The 15,817-nt window shown below is 44.9% G+C and overlaps 1 protein-coding gene across 1 annotated transcript in view; it reads right to left on the bottom strand.

The window, feature by feature from the left end:
* Positions 1-5,504: 5,504 nt before the first annotated feature.
* Positions 5,505-15,817, bottom strand: part of Barx2 (BARX homeobox 2) — a 67,631-nt gene continuing 57,318 nt past the window's right edge. Inside the window, exons 3-4 of the mRNA XM_055601422.1 lie at positions 15,106-15,190; positions 5,505-6,253 (exon numbers count right to left, since the gene is read on the bottom strand). Coding sequence (XP_055457397.1) covers positions 5,987-6,253; positions 15,106-15,190 — 352 coding nt within the window. The 3' untranslated portion in view covers positions 5,505-5,986. The remainder of the gene's footprint in view (positions 6,254-15,105; positions 15,191-15,817) is intronic.

Here is a 15,817-nt window from a genome sequence, read left to right as displayed (position 1 = left end):
CACACACACACACACACACACACACACACACACACACACACAAATGTATGTTAAAATGCAGGCTGGATTATGGCTACAAATGGCTGATCCTAGCCCTCCAGAGCCCCAGATGTGTTGGCTTCTCATTCTGCAGGCTCTGAGACATCTCTCAAATAGCTGCTGTCTCCATCACCTTCCACTTTGCAAAATGGACAGAACGTCTCCAGCTTCAGAGCTTGGCAACATCCTAAAGCCAAACATATAGGTATGGCTCAGATCTTCTTGCCTTTGCCTTCTAGCCACACTACCCCATTCTAGGATTCATCTTCCCACTCTGCTTCTTTGTATCATGGTCCAAACAGCCTCATGACTCTCCACCAGCTATCCAATATCATTTTGTTCTAGAATGATCTTAATTTTGTTTTAGATAAATACCCTGTAGGCAGTGCCTTCCTCCCCCCGCCCCCCAGGCTGCACACTGCCCAGAACTCTTGATGGAAAGTACTGGGAGGATATCTTCAAAGCCCTGTCCAGACTTTTTCCAAAAGGAGATAGCACAATCAGCAGCCTTTGCCCTTTCCAACAAGGTCCTTCAAATGTGGATTCCTTGTTGCCCTTATTTCAAAATAGCTTCCTCAGGGGAAAGAGGTCCAGCATTATTTTCTTGGGTTCTGGGAGAATTTCAGTACAGTGAAATGGTTATCTTTCTCTTCTTGTTTTCTTAAAAATGCAGACAACCCCACACCCCATGGATAGATCTGTTGCCCTGAGGATGGCTAGGAACCAGGAGAGGTACTTTATGATGAGGGGCCTCTGGCTTCATGGCAGTGAGCCATGCAAGTTTCTGTAGAGCCATCAACAACAACAACAACAACAACTTAGCAGGAAGCCAGGAGAACACAGACCCTTTAACTGCGAGGCTGCACGCCTCTGGAGACCTCAGCAGAGAAAAAGAAAGTGCCAGCACACAAACTGAAAAACAGCCCCAAGGGATTTATGCTCTAATAGGGGAACAAAAAAGAATCCGTGTCCTTCTTGGGAAAATGGCAGGAGACAGCAGCAGTTACAAAAGGCGCATTAAGAAGAGGCGAGGGAAGAGTGAACAGGTTGGACTGGAGAGAAGGTGGGGTCAGATGTGGAGCACTCTTAGGAGGAGGTGGCTTCACACTGTCCTGCTGAGGTGTGAGAGAGAAAGGAGTGGAGAAAGGACACTGTCTCTTGAACATAGAGTACATCCGGGTCCAGGATCTCCGAGACAGTATCCAACTTTTTTTTAAAAAAAGAGAAGACTTAAGGGCAGACTGGCTAGCTGTGCTAAGTGACTTCACACTTAATGTCACATCATAATGGGCTGGTACCCAGTGACAGTGCTTTCTTACCTGCACAGGGGCCTGGAATCCACTCCCAGCATCAGAGGAAGACAAATGAAGGGTAGTAATGATGCCCCACCTTAAATAAGACCAGGCAGCGCTGGGCAGCGAATGTCACAAGAGAGGGTTTGTCCCACTCTCACACACTCTGGCCATGAGGCTGGATTTCTCGGGGTCACCTTTAATGGTGTTTCCCTGTGATGCCCTTCAGGACACAACACCATGTTAGTGGTTGGCCAGTAACCGATTACTGTCACCCCTACCAAGTTGCAGGCTTGGAAGATAGCAGCCAGCTGCTAACAGGACCTCATCTAGGAGGCAGAACTGATTACTCTCTCTGTGAAAGAGTCATATAAAACATTTCAGAGCCAAAAAGGGGGAGGGGGAATCTCTTCATGTGTGGCCATTTGGCTGCCTGCTTCTCTCCACTGACAAGCAGTCAGAGGGCAACCGCAGCCTTGACATCACCAAGGCCCACTGACATCTTCGCTGCTGAGAAGGGCACAGAAAGCTTTCTTTTTACTCCTGTGAATAGACAAAGGGGTTAAGGACTTGGCCTCTGAGAACCAGTTTGCGCAGACCACACCCGGCTGCCTGTGTGAGGTGGCTTCCAGCAAGTGTGCAGAGAGCTGTCTTCATCAACTCTGCCCACCCCAAAGTACAATTTTACAATCTTCCAGTCAGGTGGTGTCACGACAAACCAGAGGAGATGCGCAATGGCCAGAGACAGCACGTGGATGCGGCCAGTTAGACTCCGAGGAACCACTCTGTTCTCACTCCAGGAGACGCTTCTCACTGAGAAGCCAGTTTTCTGTGTGGGCTTTTGGTCTCTTGCTCTGGGCACTTAGGATGCCCTTTACTGAGCGTCTGTAACTGTATGGACCTGTTTGTGCACACACATGCTGGTTCTCCCACGTGCTGGGTTCCAGGCGCTTCTGACTCCTCTTTCATTTCTTTCTTGCCTGGCGGCCTTAAAGACATTTCACTGGAGGATTTAAGACCTGGGATTATCTTTCCTTGTGTTTGGTAAGGCCCAGCCCAAGGGTACCTCCACGTATAAGCTCTTGGTTTATCTTTCAGCCAAAGAAATGCATGTTTCTCTTTTTCTTTATCTGTATTTTCTGATGAATCAAAGATGGGTCAGGCTGGGCCTTTATTATTAGTTTCAATTGACAAACACAGATTATACATACTTAAGGCATATCTGATATTCTAAAATCTGCATACAATGTAGAATGGCTACATTAGGCAAATTGGCATTTGCATTATTTCATATACCATTATTTTGTGGTCAGAATAATGAAAACCTACTCTCAGCAATTTTTAATAGTGCAATACTCTGACACCTGTAATCACCATGTTGTACAATAGATGTCTTGAACCTATTCATCCTAACGAAAATATTTTTGAACAAAATGGTTCATTTATTTTTATTTTATGTGCAGTGGTGTTTGGCCTGCATATATGTCTGTGTGAGGGCGTTGGATCCTCTGGCACTGGAGGATGGGATGTGGGCTGCCATGTGGGCGTTGGGAATTGAACCTGGGTCCTCTAGAAGAGCAGCTGGTGCTCATTCTGCTAAGCCATCTCTCCAACCCCATCAAGTCTTATATCCTTTACCCATCATTTCTCCAATCCTTAACACCTGGTAGTTGCCATGACTACACTCTCTTTTATCATCCCCTCCACTTCCTTAGCATCTTCATACTAAGAACATGTCATTGTTGTCTTCTTTAGCTGTCTCCTTTTCCACTGAAGGTGATGACCTTTCGGTCCATTTACTTTTGTCCCAGATGATAAAGCCTCCTTCTGTTTTATGCCAAATAGTACTCCATTGTGTTCAGGAACCAGTTTCTTTTTCTACCTGTCAGTTGGATCCTTTGGTTGACTCTCATCTTCAGTACTGTGAGTAGTACTGACATTGGCATGCAGATGTCTCTCCAGCGGTGGAAAGGGCTGGGCTTTCTGTTTATGGCTTTGTTTGGAAGTCAAGGCCTGCTCTTCCTCCGACTTTGTGTTTCCCTTTTCACATAGTTCCCAGGACCTGTGATAGGTATCCAGGTACCAGCTTCACAAGGTTCCTCTGGGATGTTGCAGGAGGTAGGTTGTTCTAGGCAATTCCAGGACAAATTACTGAGCAACCCCCGCCCCCAGCACTGTCTCACCCTGCTGTGCTTCTCAGCGCCTCTTACCTTCCTTTTTTCACCTGCTGGCCTTGCTAAGAGTGCATTCTCCCTCTCCTCTGGAATACAGGATGATGGCCACCAAGGGTACAGATTTTAATGTAAGGAATGGCTTCTGGTCAATTTTTGAACTTTTCCAGAGGAAGAGAAAGGAGTTAGGTAAGTCTTGCTTGCAGCAGCTGACCCAAGAGACTTTCACCCTGCTCTGGCAAGCTTAGAAAAAAGCCTATTTATACATTTTTTTTAAAAACCTACTGCTGTCCAATTAGGCTGTGAAGGGGGCTGGTTCTTTCAGTTCTCTACAAGCCTGTCAATCAGAAAGAGACCGATGCCTGGGTCCTGTAGTTGCTCAGGAGACATGCTGAGGACCAAGCAGTCCCTGCAGATTTTTCCTCATAAGCAAGGCTTCTCTCCTCCCAGACAAGGGCCTGTGATGAGGGTGCTGTTGGTCCCAGTGAGAGCTTCTCTTTGGCTCTGCTCCCACCCTGTGCATTTGTTCTGGTAGAAAACAGACTCCTGCTACAGAGCCCACTGAATGCTGTTAGTGATGTTCATCTACCCAGTGACTGCAGTCTGGGTCACTGTGTACCAGATGGCTCCCATGCTATCTTTAGAGATTTGCTAAGAGAGACCCAAACCATGCAGAATTCAGTAACACATTGGGTCTCGCAGTGTGAGCCACAAGCCCTCAAACTCATCTAAACAGATTTATCAGAAACACTGGTCTTCAGTAGACCAGTTTGGAGTTTTTCTCTCTTGCTGAAGTCTGTGGCTAGGTCAAGACCTAATCCTCTCAGAATACTTCCTTACTCTTTCATCCGTTTGAAAGGAGCCAGAGAAGGGCAGAATGTGCTAGGTGTAGAGCTGAAATGAACTGCATACAGAATCCCCTCTCAGGGTTTCTATGCACTTCTCATTGCCTACACTGCCTAAACCCTGGAGTAGCTGGTGCTTTTTGACCCCCTTCCCACATCCTCACTGCTCTCTCCTTGGTTGTCTTTGCTGCCTGCTGCACCCTCTCCAGACATAGACGCATCCCTCTTCCTTGGGTCAAAAGACTCTGTCTCTGAGAAACGAGAAACTAATATACAGGATTGTGCTTAAAGGTTTGGTTAGAAGCAAGGCTCATTTTTTAGAGAGTTTTGGCCTTTTAAAGCATAGCACTTAACTAGCTATTCAATAGGGCCAGCCTGCAGGACAGCTGAGCAAGTAAAGGCACTTGACTCGATGCCTGACTGAACACCAGGATCTACATGGTAGGACAGAACTGACTCCTGTCCTCCGGCCTACATACACATACTGTGGCATGAGCACACACCACACACACACACACACACACACACACACACACACACACACACACACGCACACACACGCAGATAAAGTAAATAAGTATATTTTTTTTAAAACTACAACTATTTTTAAGGTTGGAGTCCCGGCTGTACAGCCACTGGCCACGTACTTGCCAGGCAGCCCAGCTGCTCAGCTCCCTCACCTCGCGACCACAGCGTCACTTCTGTGGCTCCTGTACTTGGGCACTAGTGGTCTAGCCCAACTTTTGCTTTGTAGATGGGAGCAGAAAGGCCCAGGGAAACTGGCTACCTCTCTTTCCACAGGACACTTCTCTAAACAAACAAACAAACAAACAAATAAACAAGACAATCTTCTTGAAAGATTTACTTTTAATTAAAAAATAAAAGTTATCTTAACATATCTGCATTTGCAGCTTCAGGGATGGCAACTTAATGAAGGGAAAGGCGAGGATCATGGGTTCTTTTGTCACCTGACCATCTTACAAAGGTACAAAGGCACACGTGTTTACAGACAGACAAGCAGGACTTGAGATGTCCCTAGTAACTCCCCTCCAACTCCTTTTCTTTTTTTCTTTTCTTTTCTTTTTTCTTTCTTCTTTTTTTTTTTTTTTTTTTTTTTTGTCTGCCTTCAACAGTTTTCCCCACCCCACCCTCAAAAAACAAAAATCCAAAAACATTCAATTCTCTTAAAACTACAGAAATAAGCGCTGAGTCGGCAAGGAGCTTGGGTAAGCCTCCCAAGCACTTCCACCTACCTCTCTCTGCTTCTCTGACCAGCTGCCCAGAGGGGAGCAGGGAGGAAGAAGAACCACCCTCACTGCAGGCCAGCCCAGCCTGCCACACTGACAAACTGCTGTACCCAACCCCACAGCCATCACCCAAGCCCGGGAATCAGCTCCAAAGCGCTATCTCCCTTACTCAAGGGTATCTGTGGCTAACACAGCCTTGCAAGAAGGGCAAGTCCCACGCGAGCAAATCTTCATCAAATGCTCAGGAAGAGAATGCCACTGGGAGGAGGGAGACAGGCAGCGCTCTTCTACCTACACCTTGCTGTCTTTAGAGGTCTTCTGTCCTTTCAACGTCTCCTTGCCTTCTCTCTTCCCTTCCTCCCAGTCTCCCCCTTCCCCCACAGAACTTTATTTTAGCTTAATGGTGGGGGTTCAGAGGAAGCTTCCGGCAACTCCTGGGGCTGGTGAGGTGGTTCTGCCACCTCCAAGGGGACACTGCATGCTTTGGGCTCCTGGATATCACAGGACTCCTCGTGTCCCTGCAAGGGCTCCAGCTGCTCTTGGCCCTGGGCCTGGCTATTCATCTTCTCTTCAGCTTCAATCTCCTCTGATGTGGGAATGGAGTTCTTCTTGGGGCGCCCCTTAGGTTTTGTGGGTGCTTCCTGTCCACCTTTAAGGACCTACGTGAAAAAGAGAGAGAGAAGTTATTGGATCCAAGCAATCCCTCCCTCATGCACCTTCCTGCTCCTGGACCACCCTCACACATCCCTGTGTGGTTTCCCTGCTGACAGCAAAGCCACAGGGCTTAGGCACCTGCATTTTAAGGCCATCCCTGTATCCAGCTTCTGCCATGTGCAGTGGCCATGAGTCAGCATCATATATTTTGGCATTTAATACCCTTACCATCAACACAGAAAAAAGTCACCTCCTTTGGTAAGGAAAGAAATTAAAGTTCAAATGCTAAGGAGATTAACTCTGGAACTGACAGGTTAAAAGGACAAGAGCCAAAGCAAGCAGGAAAATAAACACTCTCATGTGAAAATGGAGCCTGAATCATCTTTTCAAGGCAATCTGACAATTCAAGTTAAATTCTTTAAAATGTGAACCCCTTTAAATTTTTTTTTTTCCTCAGGATAAATTCCCAGCTCTCACCTATGTCTAAAAAATAGGTTGGTCTGCAAAACATATTCAATCCAACACTGGTTATAATAGTAAAGTTAGAGAAGAACCCTAAAAGTCAGATGATTATAATAAATTCAAAATAGAAATTCTTGATAACCAAAATAATTATTACATAAGAGAAACATTATCAATATATTTTATTAAAAATAAGTTCTAATGCAGTATAGTTCAAATTTGAGGCCAGACAGCTATATGCTGCCTTGTTTGCAGTGCTGAGACAACAGATAGCGTTTCATCTCTTATATTATGTTTTTTTCTGAATTTTCACCAAGGATCATTTATAAGAATTTCCGTTATCAGAGAAAAAAGATGTTATTCAATATATTCTTCTGTCTTATTGAAAGAGGTAGTTGGCTATCCTGGAAAGGGTTATAATCACAAAAACTAAGTTCCAACTCTACCACTTCCAAGCTTTGTCTTTGGGAAGCTCTTTAAGGAATCCAAGCCTTAGTTTCCTGATCTGCAAAATGGGTTTCACGGTACCTTCAGCCGCAGGATGACTGGGAACAACCCTTTGTGTACATAAGAAACCAGGCTATTTTCTGAATGATGGCTTTTTTTCTGTTCCAATAGCTACTCTCTGGCTGACATCTTTTAGAAGCCTATCTGCCCTGCTCCCCCAAGTCAATCAAATTCTCTCACCATGTGTCCTATGAGAACTTTTACTAAAATACTGCCTCTACATTCATATTTGCTGGTTCCATGCACACAGAGGGCATTTGACAACTATTTTAGACCAAACCCTTCTCAATAAGCACTTCAGAAACTTCAAGAAAGATCAAAAGCTCATCATGGTGACATATGCCTGTTATCCAACAAATTGGGAGGTAGAAGCAGTAGTTCAAGGTCATCTTTAATTATATACAAGTTCAAGGCCAGCTGAGCTACATAAGACCCTATCTCAAAAAAAAAAAAAGTCTTTAGGGGAATGAGGTGGTAGGTGTGACCAAAATATACTATGTACATGTATGAAATTATATTACATATGAAAAATAACACAATATATATACATGTAAAACCACACCCCAAATGGCCTTTGTTGGTATAAAAGATTTATATACTTACCCATTTTGTGATCTACACAAGAATCCCCATGAAACATGTAGAAATCATTTTTCAATATTCATAGTTTACTTAGTAAAGGTAATATATATAGTCCTTCCTCCACCGCCTCGAATCCCTGGTTCTGTGTAGTTAATATTCCGGGGGGGCAGGGGTGCTAGTATGAAAAGCTTTGGGAGGGCTTGAATTAAATAGAGAAGGGATAGGAGACATTGTTGCTACTTCCCAGAGCCCTAACTTCCTTCCACGAGGCTTCCCTTCTTAGAGCTTCCATCATTCCTCCAACCCAACAGCATTACAAACCAGGGCTAGAGCCACCATCCTACACAGGAGCCTTTGCGGCCATTCTGGATCCAAACTACAAAATATCTCTGACTTATTGCTGTCTTCTCCATTTGCACAGAAGCTCCTTAGAGACAAATCTCTCCAGACACTTCAGCTGCCAAGACCTTCCTATGTAATCACTGAGTGTTTATCTGCTCTGTTTCTTTCTTCAAAGGCAGAAGAACTTCTCGGCCTGAGTAAAATAACTCAAAAAATCTTAAGTTCTTATTAGAACAGCTTTGAGATATAGTTTGCATTTATGCTTCATGTTTTTAAACATCCCAATTCAACAATGTTTAGCATATAATTGCCAACTTGGGCAACTATCACTGCAATGCAGCTTTAGAGCATTTTTCCTCATCCCCAGTAGAAATCTTATCCCCATCAACACCAAATCTCCATCCCCACCGAATCCCCGCAACCTCTTTCCCTGCACCTCGGCACTAACAGTCTTCCCGTTCTCCTTATAGATGAACCCATTCTGGACCGTTCATACAAGCAGAATCATAACACGTGGGCTTTGCTCACTTCACTCGGCACAGTGTTCTTAACTAAAAACAAATCACAGATCTACATAAGAATTAAAACCATGAAAGCCTTAGAAGAAAACATAAGTATTTTTGATGTAGGATTAAGCAAGGCTTTCCTATATGTGGCACAAAAATCACTAGCAACAATGAAAAAATTGAGTTTGATTTTATGAGAATTGAAGACTCTTGTGCAATGGAAGATACCGTCACAAATAGCATGGACCAGAAAATAATGTCTTTATCAAGGTTTGCTGACTCTCATCAGCTGATGGATACTCAGGTTACTCCCACCTTTGGGCTCTGTGAATAATGATGCTGTGAACACGGGTGAACAAACAGCTCTTCAAGTCTCTGCTTGGACCCTTTCCAGGTCTATACCCAGAAATGGAATTGCTGCATTGCATGGCAACTCCATGATTAACACTCTGAGGGTTTTTTCTAAGGTAGCTGAACCACTAGACATTCCAACCAACAATGTGTGTGGATTTCAGCTTTCCACATCCTCACCAACATTTGTCATTATGCCTTCCTGATTATAGGCATCCTAGCTAGTGCAAAGCAGGGCTGCATTGTGGTTTTGCTTGGCATTTCCCTAATGGCTAACATTGCTGAACAACTTTTCATGTGCTTATTGGCTTTTTTCACATATTTTAAAATCAATTTTAATTAAAATATAATTCTCCCCTTCCCATCCTCCATCCCTTCCCACGTACCATGCCCCACACTGGTCTCTCTCAAATTCAAGGCCTTATCTTTCTTTTTAAATTGTTGATATATGTGTTTTTCCCTAAGTATGTAAGTACAGCCTGTTCAGTCTGTACACTGCCTCTTTTGAGTAAATGATCTCAGGGCCGACCATGTGGATAACCATTTGGACATGAATTTGTCTGTTCAAATTGTCTTTTTAGAATACGCTATAAGAGGGTTTCTGTTTTTTTTTTTTTTTTTTTTTTTTTTTAAATAATCCAGACACATGTTCCTTATAGAACATTTGAAAGTCCTTGCTCCCATTCTGAGGGATCTCTTTTTACTTTTTTTTTTTTCCTCTCTATTCTTTTCACTTTGTGACGGTATCTTCCATTGCACAAAAGTCTTCAGTTCTCATGAAATCAAACTCAATTTTTTCATTGTTGCTAGTGATTTTTGTGTCACATATAGGAAAGCCTTGCTTAATCCTACATCAAAAATACTTATGTTTTCTTCTAAGGCTTTCATGGTTTTAATTCTTATGTAGATCTGTGATTTGTTTTTAGTTAATTTTTGTGTACGAGGAGAAAAAAAAAAACCTATGTATTCTCAATAAACAGCTCTTTCCAACTGCAATTCTTGACTTACTTGAACCCATCCAGAGAGCTCACATGGAGGTATGAACACTAACAGAAATCACCTCTGGAGAGGTGACACCCTGTATTCCTTTTTGGGTAAGTCAGTATCTGATTTTGATGTCAGTGCTTTTGAAAGGGCCTGACTGTGCCAAGACAGAATCTACGTGTTGAAAGCTGCTCCACCGGGTATGAAAGAGGTTATACAAAACACAGTTGCCCCATGCAGCAATCAAGTTAGAGAAGGGCAGGTCTAAGGGAGCCATCTAATTGGCAAACCAAAGTCCAGCCCAGCAATTAGAGAGCACCACCCACACAGCCTGGATCTACCCTACCTGGCTGTTTTCCTATAGTGTGAAAAAAAAAAAAAGCAAAAACAATCAGACCATTTTCTAAATGGAATAAAACATTCCAGTGCAAGCAATAATTACCCTCCGTCCTGGCTGCTTTCCGCATCGACCTCTGGCCCCCTGCCTCCCAGCGCACCTGAAACGTGCAATTATCCGGCACCCGCCCTGCCCCAGGACCGTATCCTCACAAGCACCCTGCAGCCATCTCCAGGGGCTTGCCTGCCCACCGGTTCCTAGTGACAGTTTCTCTCTTAGTCCAGAGAGGCCAAGCAATCTGCTGGGCATAAGGTCACATGCTTTTCTCTTGTCTTTCGCAAAAACACCCTGGAATACAGTACTTCAATCACTATGTCTGTTGGCAGTCTTCCTCTGAACTCCAGAGCTAGGCATTTGAATGCCCTGTGGCTGAGGGTGTCGAGATGGGTCTTTTTGCTTTCTTCCCAAGGTACTTAGATGGAGTTCAGCCAGTCACCTCAGAGAGAAAGGGATGACAGGGTAGAAGGTGCATCTTCATTTCCCCCTCTTCCAGACAAGAAGCAGTTGACAGAAAGGCCTGTTATGGATCAAACTGAGCCAAGCATAGAGCTGGACTTAAACATAAGACCCCAAACTACTGGAATCTAACGTTCTCACCAGCATTTCATCCTGCTTAATGTGTACATAAAACATGCCGCTGTTTTTACTGTTTCTGTTCATTTGCACTTCCTAACAGATGCCAGGATTATGGACTTAGTGGGAGTTTTGCTTCTCTCTCCAGGCCCCCTCCTTCCTGCATAGTTGGGACCATGGAATTGATGATGGGGTTTTAGTGATACCCAGAAAAAAGTCTGGGTTCTCCTGCATGAATCTCTCCCACAGAATTACTGCTCACATTAGTTCTCTGTCCCAGCCTGAAGACCCAGTGTCACATTAGGCCTCGAACTGTGACCCAGTGCCAAACCAGGGAACCAACAACCCAGGACTTCAATCAACTAAAAGAGCAGTTTGAGTCCTAACAGCCTGTAGACATCACTTTCGCTTTACCTTTCACAGCCTCTAACAGTTTAGATTCTTGGAAAACACGGATTTTTGTCAATAATAAACACTAAAAATAATGGTGGCTAATATCCCTTGTCTGCATCCTGTGTGGCAAGCTCTATCCTAGGTATTTTGTAGATGCTACCTCAGATAGCACAACCCTGTGAAGCAGATGTGAGGCTTTGCCAAGCAGACACACAGTAACCTGTCCAGGGTCACAACTGGTAACAGTTTCACTGAACTGTGGACTCTCTAAGAACAATGCAAGCGCTAGTGGCTCCCATGTGTGACAGTATAGTCCACCCACATTCTGGAGTGGGGCTGGATCCTATTTCAGAAGAGAACTGAGCTTTAATACTGCAGACCACTGAATAATGAGACATTTTCAGCCTGACACAAAGGCTGTGGCTCTGCCGAAATGGAATACAGGATAAGCATTTCGTCTAATGTGCAAAATTAAATTTACTCAACCCGCTATAGGTAGGTTACAGATGCTGACCAGTCAAAACTCGTCCAAGATACTATCTTGCTCTTGGCAGCTTTGTCCTTGGCAGCCTCGTGAGTGAGTCTGAGAATCAAATGCTAATCTTTTTCCAGTTCCAATTAGGTTACTAGCCTTGAGACATCTTTATTACCCAATTATCTTTTTCTTTCCTTCTCAGTACCTGAAGAGATAGCCTTGAAAGAGTTTTTAGCAGGAAAATATGTGAAGCAATCTGGAGCTCAACAATGCCTTGCTGTTCTGAAGGAGTCAGAACTCAACACTTAGAACTAAACGCCACGCCTTGTGTGTGGCTCCTGCCATTTTGAAGTTCCTAAAGGTGCCTCAGGCCTTCTGCCCCTTCTTTCTGCCTGCAATCCATTCCCCACCATCACTGGACACATTCCCATTCATCCACTGAAACCAACTTAATGATGCATGTTCCAAAAAGCCCTCCCTCCTTTTCTCTGCTCCTGAACCCTGTCAGCCCTTCCTCTGTTGCCCTGATTATTCTGTGTAATTTAGTTTTCAGGTCTGTCTCAAGTGTCATTTATCTGTGACAACTTTCCTCCCTTTCTCCTGATCCCCTGCCTCCCCTTGTACTCCTCACCTCACCTTTCCTGTCCCTTCAACACCTTTTTCTCCTCTCACAGTCCTTTCGAGTCTTGAGACTTACACCCATACTCACAGCCACCATAGGGAAACACGGAGGACCACAAAACACATTTAAGGTTTTAAGGGACAGCTTGAGCTTGTCACTTCATGCCTGTTACCTGATAGGAATTAACTGCTCCATATGTTATTGCTGACATGAGCTAAAAGTTCCTTCTCTCCTGAAGGGACCTGAGTTTGGTTTGCCTCGAATGTTCTCTCAGGTTAAATCTGCTGAGTTACTTCCATTGTGAAGTGTACGGTTGATAGTTATCACCAACCACTCCACAACCATGCCAGCAGTGTAGTGGCTGATGAAAAACAAGTGATGTCAGAGCCCAAGGCACACGCGCTGTCCCACGGGGGACTGGGCGGTGCTGGCCAGGAGGACTGACTGGCTGTCAGTTCGTTGCTCATATGACTCATGAGCAGATTGCTGATAACCAATTCAAACAATGCTCTGCTACTCAGGAGACATTGATCTCTGCGATGATGATTGATGAGGAAAGAGGTAGGTGGTGGAACTTAAAAGAAAAAGAACCAAAGGGACGTGCCCAAAATGTGCAGGGAGGGGCATGCAAGGGAATGCAGGCCAGCACCTCTCACTCCCAACCTCGGTTCCTTCAGAGAACAACACCCACCCTCCCCCAGTTTCCACCATAAGTTTCTTAAGTTTAGAACAGTAGAGAATTTTTAGAATGACTCCATTTGTCTGAATTTCGTTGTCTTTAAGTTTCAGCTTTTCTCTACAGCTGTCTTTGCTACAGTATCTCTGAACACTTTGGGGGGCTTGTCAACTCAAACTAAATAACTGGCACTGGCTCATTCTGCACTCCCTTGCTGCTTCCTGGGCCTTCTCTCTGTAGCTACATGACAAAGTTCACTGGAAGCAGAGGTTGTGTTTTATTTTCTTTCCCATGGTGCTTGGGATGGCTAACAGAGGGGCAGCAGTGTTGCAGGTCGGCTGTGGAATAGCATCATCCCTAACGTAGGTTGTCCAGAGGTAGGATTTAAGGAAGTGGCTGCCTCATGAGAGCTCTGCCCTCCCAACAGGTTCATAATCTGACAGGCCACTGGGACGTGGGAACTGGTTGAAGGGAGCATTATGCTTTGAAATAACCTGGCCTGTCCCCAACCCTGCCATGGGTCTCTGAAATCAGAATCCCTGGGGGAGGGAGGCTTATCCTAATCTCCAGTGACTATGATGGCAGTCAAGTTTAAAGATTCCTGCGTTAAAGGGCATAGACACAGAAGCATGTGCATGTGTCTTTTTCTGACTATTTCCAGAGAGTTCTTAGCTACTGCTGGGAAGGAAAGAGAGTTCTTTGCAAGTACTAGAAGGTGGGGATCAGACTACCAGCTAAGTGGCTTGTAGGCTTTCTTCTTTGATTTCTAAGGAAACTAAAATAACAACAACAATAATAATAATAACAATATCTTTCTGGTTTAAAAAATTATGTCCTCCAGAGAGGCTAAGCAACATGAAGGGTACAAGAATCTCCCCAGGAGAAGGGAAAATAAAATCGATATCACAGGTGGACTGGGAATAGGTGGGGCTGGGAACAGGAGGGAATAGATGGGGTGAAGGGAGGCAGAAAATACTGGGAGAAAAGACTGGAACTGGGGGACATTTCGGGGGCCACATGGAAACCTCGTGCAGTGGAAACTATGAAATCTATTAGAGTAACCCGAGGAAGACTCCTAGGAATGGGGGACACAGGGCCTGAATTGGCCAACTCCTGTAACCAGGCAAGGCCTCCTCAAGTGGAGGGATTGGGACACCAAACCAGCCACAAAACCTCTGACCTACAGATTTCCCTGCCTGTAGAGTGTGCTGGGACCAGAGCCTAGCAGAATCATCATCAAAGAGACCAGAAAGATTTCATCCAGCAACTGATGGGAGCAGATGCAGAGTCCCACAGCCAAACATCAGGCAGAGCTTAGAGTCCTGTGGAGAAGCGGGGAGGAAGGATTGGAGGAACCAGAGGGTTCAGGGACATACCCAGAAATGCAGCCCAAAAAATCAAATGAGCAGGACTCAGGGGAACTTGCAGGGATCAGGGAACTTGTATGGGTCTGGTCTATGTCCTCTGTATATATGTTATGGATGAGTTTCTTGGTGTTCTTAAATTGTAACAGTGAAAGCAAGGGCCTTCCCTGACTCTTTTGCCTACCTGGGAAACCCTTTTCCTCCTACTAGGTTGCCTTGTCCAGCCTTGATGTGCTGGTATGTGCCTGGTCTTATTGTATCTTGTTATGCAGTGTTTGGTTGATATCTCTGGGAAGCCTGCTCTTCTCCGAAAGGAGGAGATGGGGTAGATCTGGGGTAGAGGGGAAGTGTGTGCAGGAGGAGGGAGAGGCTGAGGGGAGGGAAGTGAGGGGAAACTGTGGTCAGGATATATTATAATATATATTATATGAGAGAAGAATTTTAAAAAGAAAAAAAAGGAATGAGGTCAAGTTCAAACACTCTCCCTTCTTAGCTAGTACTTTGGAAGACCTTCCATCTTGAAGCCCAAGCTATCAGAGATCCTGCCTGCCTCCCAACAGCCCTGTTGGGGAAATTCTTTTCACAAGGATGGACTCAGGGTTACACTCCTTGTCCTTGCTTACCATCTTCTTCCATTTCATCCTGCGGTTCTGATACCAAGTCTTCACTTGTAGCTGAGTGAGTCCCAGAGACTGGGCCAAGTCCAACCTAGAAGGCATGAGACACAAAGAGAAAGTGAGAAGGAGAGGCAAGAACAAGAGAGGTAGAGACGAGCACCAGGCCCTTGCCTCTAAATCTCAGGCTGTTACCATGAAACCAGTCCGTGCCCCAGAAGAAGAGTGTCTCCCTTCTGAGAGCACTGCAGGAAACTGGAAAACTCAGAAATAGTGGTCATGTGAGAGAACGTGAAGGAGAGTCCTTGTCCTCGACTCATTCTGTCTCTGAAATGAACCTGGACATCTGAGCCTTTGATCTTCACCCTGACCCTCTATAAAATGTATGTTCTGCTCCCCACAAAAAAAAAAAAAAAGGAAATAAAAAGTGAAGCTATACTTCTATGGGAATTCCACTCTTCACTCCAGATCCACCTCAAGCGGGTGAGCCTCCCAGTGCCCATGACTCCTCTGACTCAGCAGCCACTCCAGTGGACCATGCTGTCAGCTCTCTTCAGAACATGTTACCTCCCCGCTCAAGACCAAGTCTTTCACTTACGTCCACAAAGGTACCTGCTACATCGCTGAGTCCCAAAGTGAGGCTCAGAAATATTATTGCATGTGCATATGGTTAGGTGTGTGTGTGTGTGTGTGTGTGTGTGTGTGTGTGTGTGTGTGTGTG

The sequence above is a fragment of the Psammomys obesus genome, unplaced genomic scaffold (assembly GCF_907164565.1).
Source record: "Psammomys obesus unplaced genomic scaffold, mPsaObe1.curated_primary_1811, whole genome shotgun sequence".
Classification (NCBI taxonomy): Eukaryota; Metazoa; Chordata; class Mammalia; order Rodentia; family Muridae; genus Psammomys; species Psammomys obesus.
Note: the sequence above shows the minus strand (reverse complement) of the source record. Positions and strands in the feature narration are given on the sequence as shown.